Below are 14,092 nucleotides of genomic sequence, written 5' to 3' on the forward strand. Positions count from 1 at the left end.
TTGGATGCGATCCGCAAACACAATTAAAATAAGTGTCTACAGCAGTGCGGTATTTCAGGGCGTCATACAAATGTTTTGCGCAGGTAGGCTGCTTAATAATAATTTATCTATCTAGGTAAAATACCTTTGGAAAGAATATATATATATATTTGTTAGCCAGTAACTTAACGTAGCAGGCGTAATATAAACTGGTTCGCTATCTGCAGATTTCTTAATTTTGGTCATTGTGCTTGCCAATTTGCGCACTGCCCAGCTCAGGCTGACTCTCGTGAACATGGCAAACGCTCCCTGCCATGTGATCAACTCCGGAAGTAAATTGTACATAGAACTTGACCTAGACACGTACAATTCAAACGGAGTTATTTCTACATTTCTTAAAATAATGAAACAAAATATGTAACCTATACACCAATAATTCACTGTGACATTGTGGGTAGTCTTTGCTTTTTCAAATGGATATTAACTTGCTTTATTGGAAAAACGAGGGCAAGGTGAATATCCCATCCATCAACGTATTAGATTAGCAATTACTAACATACTGTATGTAGTAAGCCTTCAGAATGCATATTTGGAATGATTGTTGATCTGAAGTGTTTAAATGCATGTAATTTATTTTTCAGACATTCCTCAGTCGACTACGCCTCTGGTTTAATATTCTTGACCCAAGTTCCTTGCTCTGCTCTGATGTGAGTATCCAGGAAATGTGAATTATGAATTATTACATTTTTTTGTAAACTCCACATGTGACTCGATTGTGGAGAGAACCGTTAGCTGGATTTGAACTACTCTCCGTTCCAGTACACATACGCGTCATTGGACGAAGGCGTCTCTTCTCTTGCTGTACAGTTTTGGATGCATAAAGACCGTATCTTTCATATTAGCGATGTCGTTTTTCTAAAACAAAAGGTTAAATTGATACACACTTTTTTTTTATAGGGTTAGGATTCACACATGGCCGTATTTCGATGTTACAGGGCTTGTTTACATAATACAGGGAGGACCTGTGCTAATTAGCTATCTGTAGTGCTGAGCAAGTAGTGCTTTGAGGTCGTTTCGATGATTAAAAAAATGGTTTTCGGTTTAGATTTTTTTTTAAACATTAAGTGCATTATGTAGGTTGCATGCTATAACAACACAGAGTACAACAATTAATAAGACCCATGATGGTAGTGACTGTCCATTACTGCTTATCCATCTATCCACATGACTTTAATACAATATATCAGTTGTGTATTTTACATTTTGTTTGATTCTTCAAAGTAAATAAGGCATACTTTTACGACGGCTGAATACCAACTATCAATCACTTAGATCATGCATTTTCAGATACCTGGGCTGCTATCTATGTCACCTGTGATCAAGGCATTCCTCTCTCTTCAGTAGCAGGTGTAAAAAGAAAAGGTGCAATATTTTGTATAACCAAAGTTTCGACAGCCAAGCTGCCTTTTTCTTCGATGAGGTTTAACAGCGGTTGGCATCCAATATGTTGCATTACCGCCACCAACTAGACAGGAGTACAACTCCCTTATACTTTGCTTGAAAAAAATAAACCAACAAATACTCTACCATCTAACACACACTCACAAAAAATCAAAAACACCACTACACCACTCCACTATTTAAATCTATTTATTCCTACCTCATGCCAACAACCTGAAAGGATGGGACACCTCCACTTAACACACCCTGTAACTCTTCTGATGTCAAGTCTCGTACACCCAAATACCTCTCTGCAGCTGCCACCATAACTTCAATTTTCTGCGACTTGCATTCCATCCCTGCAGTACAGTTGATAACCATTGCTATAAATGATAAACATCTGATCTTACTGAAAAATATATCACTTGTTGGCCTATCCCTCTGTAGTGGTACAGGTGTACTACTCACACCACTCCTCTCAGGATCCCTCCCCATTGACCTATCTTACTCTACTTTCTTCACTGCCTCAGCATATGACAACTTCTGCACTATTCTAACCCTGGAAACTGTATAGGAGATGTTATTATTAATTCTATGATTTGATATTTGATAGAGCGGTGGTAGGCAGCAGCAGGCTCGTAAGCATTTATTCAAACTGCATTTTCCTCCTTACCAGCAGCTCTTCGCAATGCTTGAAACACAGCGCTGTTTATGACTTCAAGCCTATCAACTCCCGAGACTAGGCTGGCAATACTATAGTGCCTATAAGAACATCCAGTAGTCAAAGGTATATGAAATATAAATGGTATATAGAGAAATACTCCTATAATAACTACAACCTACGACTTCTTAACTGGGAACATTGAAGACTCATGTTAAAAGGAACCACCAGCTTTGATATGTTCTGAGCAAGGAACTTAAACGTTAGCTTTTTTTACATGGCACATATTGCACTTTTAGTTCCCCAACACTGTTTTTACATTATTTAAACTATATACAGTAGGGCAAAAAAGTATTTAGTCAGCCACCAATTGTTACAGGTCTGTGAGAGCCATAAATCTGGCTTGTTTGTAGGTGACCAAATACTTATTTTCCACCATAATTTGCAAATAAATTCATAAAAAATCCTACAATGTGATTTTCTTTATTTTTTTTTCTTCTAATTTTTCGGTCATAGTTGAAGTGTACCTATGATGTAAATTACAGGCCTCTCATCTTTTTAAGTGGGAGAACTTGCACAATTGGTGGCTGACTAAATACTTTTTTGCCCCACTGTATTTAAATAAAAATGGTCAGATTAATCGGTATCAGCTTTTTTTGGTCCTCCAATAATCGATATCGCCATTGAAAAATCATAATCGGTCGACCTCTACCAGAAACCATGGAAAGATGGACTCATTCACACACAACTGAAAGCACGAAACATCGTATTTTAAACATGGCAAGGTGACTGTGAATATGGCTGAATACAAACAGTGTAGTTATTCCCTCCGTAAGGCAATCAAACCTGAAAAACGTCAGTACAGAGACAAAGTGGAGTCGCAATTCAACGGCTCAGGAATGAGATGTATGTGGCATAGTCTACAGACAATCACAGACTATAAATGGAAAACCAGCCACTTCGCGGACTCCGTTGTCTTGCTTCTGGATAAGCTAAACACATTTTTCGCCAGCTTTGAGGATAACCGTGCCACTGACGCGGCCAGCTATCAAGGCCTGTAGGCTCTCCTCCGTGGCCAATGTGAGTAAGACATTGAAGCGTGTTAACCCTTGCAAGGCTGCCGGCCCAGATGGCATCCCTAGCCGCGTCTTCAGAGCATACGCAGACCAGCTGGCTGGAGTGTTTAAGGACATATTCAATCAATCCCTATCGCAGTCTGCTGTCCTCACATGCTTCCGTTGTTCCTGTACCCAAGAAAGCAAAGGTAGCTGAACTAAATGACTATCGCCACGTAGCGCTCACTTCTGTCGCCATGAAGGGCTTTGAGAGTCTAATCAAGGAACAGATATCACATCTACCTTACCTGACACCCTAGACACACTTTAATTTGCTTACCGCCCAATAGATCCACAGACGATGCAATCGCCATTGTACTGCACACTGCCTTATCCCATCTGGACAAGAGAAATACTTATGTAAGAATGCTGTTCATTGACTATAGCTCAGCATTCAACCCCATAGTACCCTCAAAGTTCATCATTAAGCTCGGGGCCCTGGGTCTGAATCCCGCCCTGTGCAACTGGGTCCTGGACTTTCTGATGTGCCGCCCCCAGGTGGTGAAGGTAGGAAACCTCCACTTCGCTGATCCTCAACACAGGAATCCCACAATGGTGCGTGCTCAGCCCCCTCCTGTACTCCCTCTTCACCCATGACTGCGTGGCCACGCACTACCTCCAAGTCAATAAAGTTTGCAGACGATGCGACAGTAGTAGGCCTGATTACCAACAATGACGAGACAGCCTTCAGGGAGGAGGTGAGGGCCCTGGGAGAGTGGTGCCAGGAATATAACCTCTCACTCAATGTCAACAAAACAAAGGAGCTGATCGTGGACTTCAGGAAAGAGCAGAGGGTGCACCCCCCTATCCATATCGACGGGACCGCAGTGGAGAAGGTGGGAAGCTTCAAGTTCCTCGGTGTACACGTCACTGACAAACTGAAATGATCCACCCACACAGACAGTCTGGTGAAGAAGGTGCAACAGCACCTCTTCAACCTCAGGAGGCTGAAAATATTTGCCTTGGCACCTAAAACCCTCAAACTTTTACAGATGCACAATTGGGAGCATCCTGTCAGGCTGTATCACACCCTGGTATGGCAACCGCACCGCCTGCAACCGCAAGGCTCTCCAGAGGGTGGTGCGGTCCACCCAACACATCACTGGGGGCAAACTACCTGCTCTCCAGGACATCTACAGCACCCTATGTCACAGGAAGGCCAAAAAGATCAAGGGCAACAACCACCCAAGCCACTGCCTGTTCACTCACCTATCATCCAGAAGGTGAGGTCAGTACAGGTGCATCAAAGCTGGGACTGAGAAGCTGTTTTTCCAGTCTATCTCAAGGCCATCAGACTGTTAAATAGCCATCACTAGCACCTTAGAGTCAGCTGCCCCATATACATAGACTTGAAATCACTGGCCACTTTAATAGTGGAACACTAGTCGCTTTAATAATGTTTACATATTTTGCATTACTCATCTCATGTGTGTATATACTGTATTTTAGTCTATGCCGTTCCGACATTGCTCGTCCAAGTATTTATATATTCCTTTACTTTAGATTTGTGTGTATTGTTGTGAAATTAATAGATATTACTTGTTAGATATTACTGCACTGTTGGAGCTAGAAACACAAGCATTTTGCTACACCCGCAATAACATCTGCTAAATGAGTATGTGACCAATAAGATTTGATTTGAGATGGAGTATTTGGCTGTTTTGGCTTCCAGAGCCAATTCACCTTTAATTAGGGCTAGGCAGTTGTAAATAATGCAGCGCCGTGTCACGATCACAGATTTTAGAGAAACAACAAATGTTGTTAATATAACTGCACTGTCCAATTTACAGTAACTATTACTGTGAAAAAATGGCATGCTATTGTCTGAGGAGAGCTCCTAACAACAAAACACTTTTTTTCCCCCCACTGCGATAGGTTTGATAAATTCACCTCTGAAGGTGAAATGTGTACTTAAATCAGAACAAATTTCAGAATGCATCATCCAAAGGGTCCCAGAGATAACACGAAGTGTTGTTTTGTTAGATAAAATCCTTTTTCATGTCCTAAAAAAGGTCCATATAGCATGCACGATAAATTTTGTATTTCCACTTGTTCAATTTGCAAAGAAAGGAATCTGTGAATTTAACCCTAAACGTTGTTTCATCCAGTCAAATCACGTTTATTTTATTCCTCAGAGATCCTAGAACATAACCAGACTTCATTGTATCATTAGGGGTGTAGTATATCCTTTATGACACCATATTTGACCGATGACACGGGCGGTCTTCACTTGATTGACTGTAACGTTGTCAAATAAGCACCAATCGGGGTAAAACAAAGCTAGCTAAATGGCCAATGAGCTGGAAAAACCCCATATCTGTCACAACGTTTGGCTGCTAACCTTGTGCGGCAGCAAGCCTTTTCCTTTTGGACAAAAATTGCAAGAATATGGAGAGTTATGAAAACTGGGTGTTTTTGCAAATGTTGAACTTACAATATGGCTCCTAATACGGGAAAAGCTAAATCAAAGTCCAAGTATACAGATTTTACGATATTCTTGTAGAAAATTTTAATTTAAATGTGTCCTTCACAATTTTCCCAAATGTACCTGGGTGACTTCATACTAAATGTCACGTAGCTTGCTCATACTTCAAGTTATGAGTCTGAAACATACACCGCTGCCCTCTTGTGGACACCATCGGAATTACAACCAGAGTGATGGCTAGATTTGGGACCTTTCTGTTGCATTTCAAAGATGGTGGTAGAAAGAAAATACAACAAACTTTCTTTGTATTTTCTTCTACCACATCTATTGTTATATTCTCCTACATTCAATTCATATTTCTACGAACGTCAGTATTTCCTTTCAAATGCTACCAAGAATATGCATATCCTTCAGGTCCTGAAATTTGAAAAAAAAGGGGGCTATCCCTGAAGTTTTAAACAGAACATTTAAGGTCCTTGGACTATAAGGATTAACGTTAGGCTCATTTAGTGCATTATTTGACTAGACTTGAACTTGCAGGCGTTAAAACATTGACTGTCCCGCAAAGGTCCACTTTGCAAAAAGTCAACTTAACCTTGCTCTGGCCATGCAATCCCGTGGCTCCGTACGGAGGGTGTGAAATGCAATTGCGTAGCCTCTGGAGGCTTTGGGAGGCCAAATCGAGCTCCGAACTGCATAGACGCACACCTCCCAAATTTTGTAACAACGGAGAGGGTTCCGTATAGCTCCGCATTTTCATGACTGGTTGATAGTAGGTGGGAGCAGGAGGTCCTGTATAAATAAACTCCCTTCCTTGGCAACAGCTCTGCTCCAGGAAGCGCAAGAAGTATGAATGCTCTGACTTCTTCGGTGGCCGCATCGCAATCCTTGCTGTACAGCATTTTTTTGCTATGCGGCTTCTGTAGAAGTCAGAGAATTCCTGCTTCTTGCGCTTTACAGAGCAGAGCTGTTGTAAAGGAAGTGAGTTTGTTTATACAGGACCTCCCGTCCCCACCTACCGTCAACCAACCATGTCAATGCAGAGGTATACGGAGCCCTCCACATTGTTACAAAATTTGGGAGGCACACAGCAATGCGGTACAGAGTTTGATTGGGCCTCTGGAGGCTCTGCAATTGTGTTAACCCTCTTTACGGAGCCTCCGAATTGCATTGCCAGAGCAAGCATAAATTGTATTTAAGGCTGTAGAGTAGACCAGTGGTTTTCAACCGGTGTGCTGCGGCACACTGGTGTGCCTTGAGGAACTCAGGTGTGCTGTGAAACCTTTCCTAATCTTGATTTTTTTTAAATTAACACTCACTTAAAAACGTGACCAGTGACATTAATGTCGGTTTTTGACTTGGGCGCACCAGTGCCGCTCAGGTAATTAATTGAATGGCACACATGGTTACATCTGCATCTTTGTTTCAAGTCCAGTGCGCAGGAGCTGTTATAATATATAATATATGCCATTTAGCAGACTCTTTTATCCAAAGCGACTTACAGTCATGTGTGCATACATTCTACGTATGGGTGGTCCCGGGAATCGAACCCACTACCCTGGCGTTACAAGCGCCATGCTCTACCAACTGAGCTACAGAAGGACCACATACAACTGTAACTGTTGTTACAGTTGTATCATTTGAGGGGTGCACATCACAAGCAAAATTATTTGTATAATTTTACTTTGCCTGTGAGAACCATTAGCGAAGGTCTGCGGCTTTGCAGTAACAAACCTGGTCTCAGAGCATTTCGTATTATTACGTATATAAATCCAGGACATTATATTTAGTATGGTGTGTTACATTTGGTATGGTTACATAAGAAAAATGAAAGGGGTATAACGCGAACGTCTAGCATCTCAAAGGTTGCAAGTTTGAATCTCATCACAGAACATTTTAGCTAATTACTAACTTTTCAACTACTTAGCATGTTAGATAACCCTAACCTTAACCCTTTTAGCTAACCTTAACCCTTTTAGCTAACCTTAATCCTTTTAGCTAGCCATTCCCCTAATCTTAACCCTTTAACCTAACTCTTAAACTTAACCCTAACTCTTAACCCCTAGCCTAGCTAACTTTAGCAACCTATCTAGAATTCGTAACATATCATACTTTTTGCAAATTCATTACATATAAATAAAATTATTATTTGTAACAATTCATACATACCACACGGAATGTAACATAAATGGAGTGTCTCAGATTAATTTACAGAATAATACAAAATGCTTTGAGACCAGGTTGCAGTACCACAGTGTCTTACTAACAAACAGAGCATGGCGTTGTCTGTGGTTGCACCTTTACAATGCAGAAAACCGCTCGTTGCTAGACCTTTCCGTTCAAAAGTGAGACATATTTTACCGAAGTTTAAAGGGGTACACACAAATTAACCATGAGTAAGGAACTAGAGTAGACTAAACAGTTCACTCACACAGGAGGCCCCACTGAGTCACATTTGGGGCTATGTCACAGATCTCTTTTGCTATGTGTTCTTGCTGCACAGAGAATTTCAAGCACCATGAATTGTAGCTCACAAAGGTGAAAAATGTATATTGAAATTAGGTTTTTCTTTTTCTCAGGCTGAAATCGAAAATGCCCACTCACTCATTGGAAGTGTGGAGGGAATGGTGCAAGATGAAAAGGTAGGCTAAAATTGCTCACAAGGTAAGTTTTTCTATCATCATGGCAAATGTTTTCATTTGACACATTTTAAATCAAGTTCTGTTTCCTCTAGGCTGGAGATGCAGCATGGGTACTTTCTCTTGTAAGTGAGATACTACAACCAGCTAAGTCTACAACCTGTACTAAATCTGGCTTGTACAGAAACAAACTGTCTATCATCAGTGCGAATTGAAAAATTATAACATTATACACTACTGTTCAAAGGTTTGGGGTCACATTTGACATTTTCTTGTTTTTGAAATAACTTTTTTTTGTCCATTGAAAATAACATCAAATTGATCAGACACACAGTGTAGACATTGTTGTAAATGACTATTCTAGCTGGAAACGGCTGATTTACAAAATAATAATAATACTGGAATATCTACATTGGTCGGCAGAGGCCCATTATCAGCAACCATCACTCCTGTGTTCCAATGGCACATTGTGTTAGCTAATCCAAGTTTATCATTTTAAAAGGCTAACTGATCATTAGAAAACACTTTTGCAATTGTTAGCACAGCTGAAAACTGTTCTGATTAAACAAGCAATAAAACTGTCCGTCTTTAGACAATTTGAGTATCTGGAGCCTCAGCATTTGTGGGTTCGATTACAGGCTCAAAGTGTCCAGAAACAAATAATTTTCTTATGAAACTCATCAGTCTATGCTTGTTCTGAGAAATGAAGGCTATTCCATGCGCGAAATCGCCAAGGAACTGAAGATATCGTACAACGCTGTGTACTACTCCCTTCACAGAACAGCGCAAACTGTTTCTAACCAGAATAGAAAGAGTGGGAGGCCCTAGTGCTCAACTGAGCAAGAGGACAAGTACATTAGTGTCTAGTTTGAGAAACAGACGCCTCCACAAGTCCTCAACTGGCAGCTTCATTAAATAATATCCGCAAAACACCTGTCTCAACGTCCACAGTGAAGATCCGATTCCGGGATGTTGGCCTTCTAGGCAGAGTTCCTTTGTCCAGTGTCTGTTCTTTTGCCCATCTTAATCTTTTCTTTTTATTGGCCAGTCTGAGAATGCTTTATCTTTGCAACTCTGCCTAGAAGGCCAGCATTACAGAGTCGCTTCTTCACTGTTGACGTTGAGACTGGTGTTTTGCGGGTACTATTTAATGAAGCTGCCAGTTGAGAACTTGTGAGGTGTCTGTTTCTCAAACTAGACACACTAACGTACTTGTCCTCTTGCTCAGTTGTGCACTGGGGCCTCTCACTCCTCTTTCTATTCTGGTTAGAGACAGGTTGCGCTGTTCTGTGAAGGAAGTAGTACACAGCGTTGTACCAGATCTTCTGTTTCTTGGCAATTTCTCACATGGAATAGCCTTCATTTCTCAGAACAAGAATAGACTGACGATTTTCAGAAAAAAAACTCTGTTTCTGGCTATTTTGAGCCTGTAATCGAACCCACATTCTGATGCTCCAGATACTCAACTTGTCTAAAGGCCAGTTGTATTGCTTCTTTAATCAGAACAACAGTTTTCAGCTATGCTAACATAATTGTAGAAGGGTTTTCTAATGATCAATTAGCCTTTTAAAATTATAAACTTTGATTAGCTAACACAACATGGCATTGGAACACAGGAGTGTTGGTTGCTGATAATGGGCCTCTGTACGCCTATGTAGATATTCAATTAAAAATCTGCTGTTTCCAGCTACAATAGTCATTTACAACATTAACAATGTCTACACTGTATTTCTGATCAATTTGATGTTATTTTAATGGACAAAAAATGTGACATTTCTACGTGACCCCAAACCTTTGAACGGTAGTGTACATTATGGCTTGATTATGGCATTTATTTTGATATCTTCCAACGTTTTGATATCTCTGTTTCTGCAGTCTTCTGTTCATGCTAGTACTGGTGCTATACTTCCAGCTGTTTTCCGTCCTCAAGGTACTGTCTAATTAATCAAGTGAAATGTCTGATCGTAGCCTAGTTCTTTTCTCTGTGCTTTGTTACATTAGTCAAGCCAGTCTTAGAAATCGCAGACTAGGGCAACAAACATGGGTAACATTGTGGGAGGCAGCCCATCTGTCTAGAGCAGGGTCTCCAGCCTGGTTCCTGGAGAGCTACTCTCTTGTAGGTTTTTTTTCTCCAACCCCAGTTGGAACTAACCTGGTTCATCTTATCCACCAGCTAATTATTGGAATCAGCTGTGCTAGATTAGGGTTGGAGTGAACCTACAGGATGGTACTTCTCCAGGAACAGGGTTGGAGAGCCCTGGTTGAGAGACTAGCTTTTTACAGAAAATAAGGGCAACAAAATCATGATGTCTTTTAACGGCATTTTTCATTTAATTATTTTTTTAGCATTTTTACCAATATCAGCCCCTTTGGTAAGTGTTTTACATTTTATTACATTTTATTTCATGGTGTATCACTTTTTACTCTAACTTGTTAATTTTTGTACTTTAATAATCACCCTAAAACTCTCATAGCAATTACAGCTGGTGTATTTCAATTTCATGGTTATTTCAAATTAATTGATATCTCATATTCACCACACTAGTGGTTGATTAACATACTTTTCATTTTCCTTCAGGTTGTTGCCAGCTTTTTGCCACACAGTGGAGTCAAACCAGCTCTATTCTGGCAGGTAAGGGACTTGTAGATGATCACATCAACTGATATAATCATAACCAAGTACCAGTGGAGGCTCCTCAGAGGAGGAAGGGGAGGACCATCCTCTTCACTGAAATAATTTATTGAAACCCTGTTTTGCAATGAAAGTCTATAGTTGACTTAACAGCACTCTGGGTATATTGACTTCAAAACAAAACATAGGAGGCTTAAGGTTCTTACCCCCTTTCATAGACTTACACAGTAATTATGACAAGTTCCGGAGGACGTCCTCCAATCTATCAGTGCTCTTGCAGCATGAACTGACATTTTGTCCACAATCAAAGGAACAGAGAATGAATGTAGTACTGAAAGCTACAGCTAGCTGGCACTGTAGTGCATAAAATGTGGTGAGTAGTTGACTCAAAGAGAGAAAGACAATAGTTGAACAGCTGCAAGATTTATTTTTGGCATCTAAAATTATTGTACAGAATTCTTGCCACCAACAAAATGTTGAATATTTGGGGCGTACAATCATCGCAGCGCTGCAGATTTTGTTGTGAGGATACAGAATCAATAGACAATTTGTTTTGGTATTGCCCTCGGATAGCCTGTTTCTGGTTTCAGGTTCAGGAATGGTTGATTGATCTAAAATTGACCCTAGAAATAGTACGGTTGGGAAATTTGGAGAGACCAGGTCAGTCTTAGTAAAAGTATTTATACACATACACACACTCTCATTCTCGGATGGTTAAGCGGCAGCTCTTGGGGAACTGTGGGGGGTGGTCTTAGAGGGCTGGTGGCCTGGCAGTCGGAAACTTGGGGCGGTGGCTGATGGGCCGCTGGTTCGGGTCCCCGTTTTTTGACCTTGTGGGAGATCTGTCGATGTGCCCATGAGCAGGATGTTGACCTTGGTTGCTTCTGTGGGTCGCTCTGGATGGGAGTCTGTTAGAGGACTGCTGATTCTTTTGAAAAACGTTTCTTAAATGGAAGCAAACGGAGCAAAAGGGAATTTGTCTGATAGAAACTGGTTTGCAACTGTTGGACTAATGATTACACCCTAGATCAGCTAGATGCAGGCAAGAGTGTGCAAGGCAGTTTTTGAAAGTGTCACTGTCTGTCACCTTGATTATTCAAATGTTTCTCTCAACCTGTGCACCTACGTTGTAAACTTTCATTCATAGGCCAGGTTGTTGCAAGCTCATGATAGGTATGAGTAGTAGCCTAAACCTATCAACGTTATGTTGAACTGGGTAAATGGAATATGATTGACAGTCATTCAATATGCTGTAATAGAAAAAGGCCATGCTCATAAAAAAAATTGTCCTCCCTCATCTTAAACATCACTGACCGCCACTGCCTGGTACTCAATATTGTTCACTAAGAAAAATATTTCTGTAGTTTTTGCTTCAGAGTTACAGCGCTGGATTCAATCATGCAAACAGAAACACATCTTCTGACAAGGTAAATAGTAAAGAAATTACCTTATTTTTGCCCAATTATGTCATCCCACACTGCTCTGTTATCTACTTTTTCTTTTTAATATGCGTATCATGTATTTTCTCCATCAGGGCATTAAGACCTCTTTGAAGCAGGGTCTGTTGATTGTCGGATCAGTTGCATATGCAACATGTGCAGGGGTGAGTACCACTACTGGTTAAAAATGTTATGTATTTGGTTAATGACATACTTGTAGATTGGGGCAGCAGGTAGCCTAGTGGCTAGAGCGTTGGACCAGTAACCGAAAGGTTGCTAGATCGAATACCCGAGTTGACAAGGTGAAAATCTGTCGTTCTTCCCCTGAACAAGGCAGTTAACCCACTGTTCCTAGACTGTCATTGTAAATAATAATTTGTTCTTAACTGACTTGCCTAGTTAAATTTGAAAAAGATGATGGCTGTCAGAGCATGTTTGATCATCAAGATGACACCAGGTTTGACTTTACCTGTGTTTCAGGCAATTCCTCAAATAGTCATACAGCGACTTAGCATGAGCAGCCCAGCTGTCCAGATGTTTTTTAGGTCTGTATTACCAATACCCCTCTCAGGTAAGTGCTAAGGATTTGGAAAACTATTTCTCACTTGAAAAGTGCACTGAAAGTAAGTGATCTGAGTGCACCTTAGCCACGCTCAAGGTCCTAAACGATATCATAACCGCCATCGATACGAGACAATACTGTGCAGCCATATTCATCGACCTGGCCAAGCTTTTCGACTCTGTCAATCACCACATTCTTATCGGCAGACTCAACAGCCTTTGTTTCTCAATGGTTTCTCAAATGACTGCCTCGCCTGTTTCACCAACTACTTCTCAGGCAGAGTTCAGTGGGTCAAGTCGGAGGGCCTGTTGTCTGGACCTCTGGCAGTCTCTATGGGGGTGCCACAGGGTTCAATTTTCGGGCTGACTCTCTTCTCTGTATACATCAATGATGTCGCTCTTCCTGCTGGTGATTCTCTGATCCACCTCTACAAAGACTACACCATTCTGTATACTTCTGGCCCTTCTTTGGATACTGTGTTAACTAACCTCCAGACGAGCTTCAATGCCATACAACTCTTCCGTGGCCTCCAACTGATCTTAAATGCAAGTTAAACTAAATGCATGCTCTTCAACCGATTGCTGCCTGCCCCGTCCAGCATCACTAGTCTGGACGGTTCTGACTTAGAATTTCTGGACAACTTCAAATACCTAGGTGTCTGGTCAGATTGTGAACTCTCCTTCCATACACACATTAAGCATCTCCAATCAAAAATTCAATCTAGAATCGGCTTCCTATTTCGCAACAAAGCATCCTTCACTCATAAAACTGACTATCCTACCGATCCTTGACTATGGCGATGCCATTTACAAAAATAGCCTCTCTACACTCTACTCAGCAAATTGGATGCAGTCTAGCACAGTGCCATCTGTTTTGTCACCAAAGCCCCATATACTACCCAGCACTGCGACCTGTATGCTCTCGTTGGCTGGCCTTCGCTTCATGTTCGTTGCCAAACCCACTGGCCCTGGGTCATCTACAAGTCTTTGCTAGGTAAAGCACGGCCTTATCTCAGCTCACTGGTCACCATAGCAGCACCCACCTGTAGCACGTGCCCCAGCAGGTATATTTCACTGGTCTTACCCCCAAAGCCTATTCCTCCTTTTGGCTGCCTTTCCTTCCAGTTCTCTGCTGCCAATGACTGGAACGAATTGCAAAAATCACTGAAGCTGGAGACCCATATCTCCCTCTCTAACTTTA

General features: G+C 41.2%; 1 protein-coding gene across 5 annotated transcripts in view; it reads left to right on the forward strand.

The window, feature by feature from the left end:
• The window catches only part of sfxn4 (sideroflexin 4), a 16,869-nt gene continuing 2,777 nt past the window's right edge, over positions 1 to 14,092 (forward strand). Inside the window, exons 1-11 of one of the 5 annotated variants that reach the window (XM_052478202.1) lie at positions 66 to 83; positions 621 to 686; positions 1,327 to 1,386; positions 8,200 to 8,262; positions 8,355 to 8,384; positions 10,135 to 10,189; positions 10,606 to 10,631; positions 10,838 to 10,891; positions 12,256 to 12,318; positions 12,426 to 12,494; positions 12,811 to 12,901. In XM_052478202.1, coding sequence (XP_052334162.1) covers positions 8,245 to 8,262; positions 8,355 to 8,384; positions 10,135 to 10,189; positions 10,606 to 10,631; positions 10,838 to 10,891; positions 12,256 to 12,318; positions 12,426 to 12,494; positions 12,811 to 12,901 — 406 coding nt within the window. In that variant the 5' untranslated portion in view covers positions 66 to 83; positions 621 to 686; positions 1,327 to 1,386; positions 8,200 to 8,244. Of the gene's footprint in view, positions 84 to 230; positions 492 to 620; positions 687 to 1,326; positions 1,387 to 8,199; positions 8,263 to 8,354; positions 8,385 to 10,134; positions 10,190 to 10,605; positions 10,632 to 10,837; positions 10,892 to 12,255; positions 12,319 to 12,425; positions 12,495 to 12,810; positions 12,902 to 14,092 lie in introns of those variants that run through there. The other 4 variants (XM_052478198.1, XM_035799610.2, XM_035799592.2 and 1 more) reach the window with 4 other exon arrangements.

This window comes from Oncorhynchus keta, chromosome 2 (assembly GCF_023373465.1).
Source record: "Oncorhynchus keta strain PuntledgeMale-10-30-2019 chromosome 2, Oket_V2, whole genome shotgun sequence".
Lineage (NCBI taxonomy): Eukaryota > Metazoa > Chordata > Actinopteri > Salmoniformes > Salmonidae > Oncorhynchus > Oncorhynchus keta.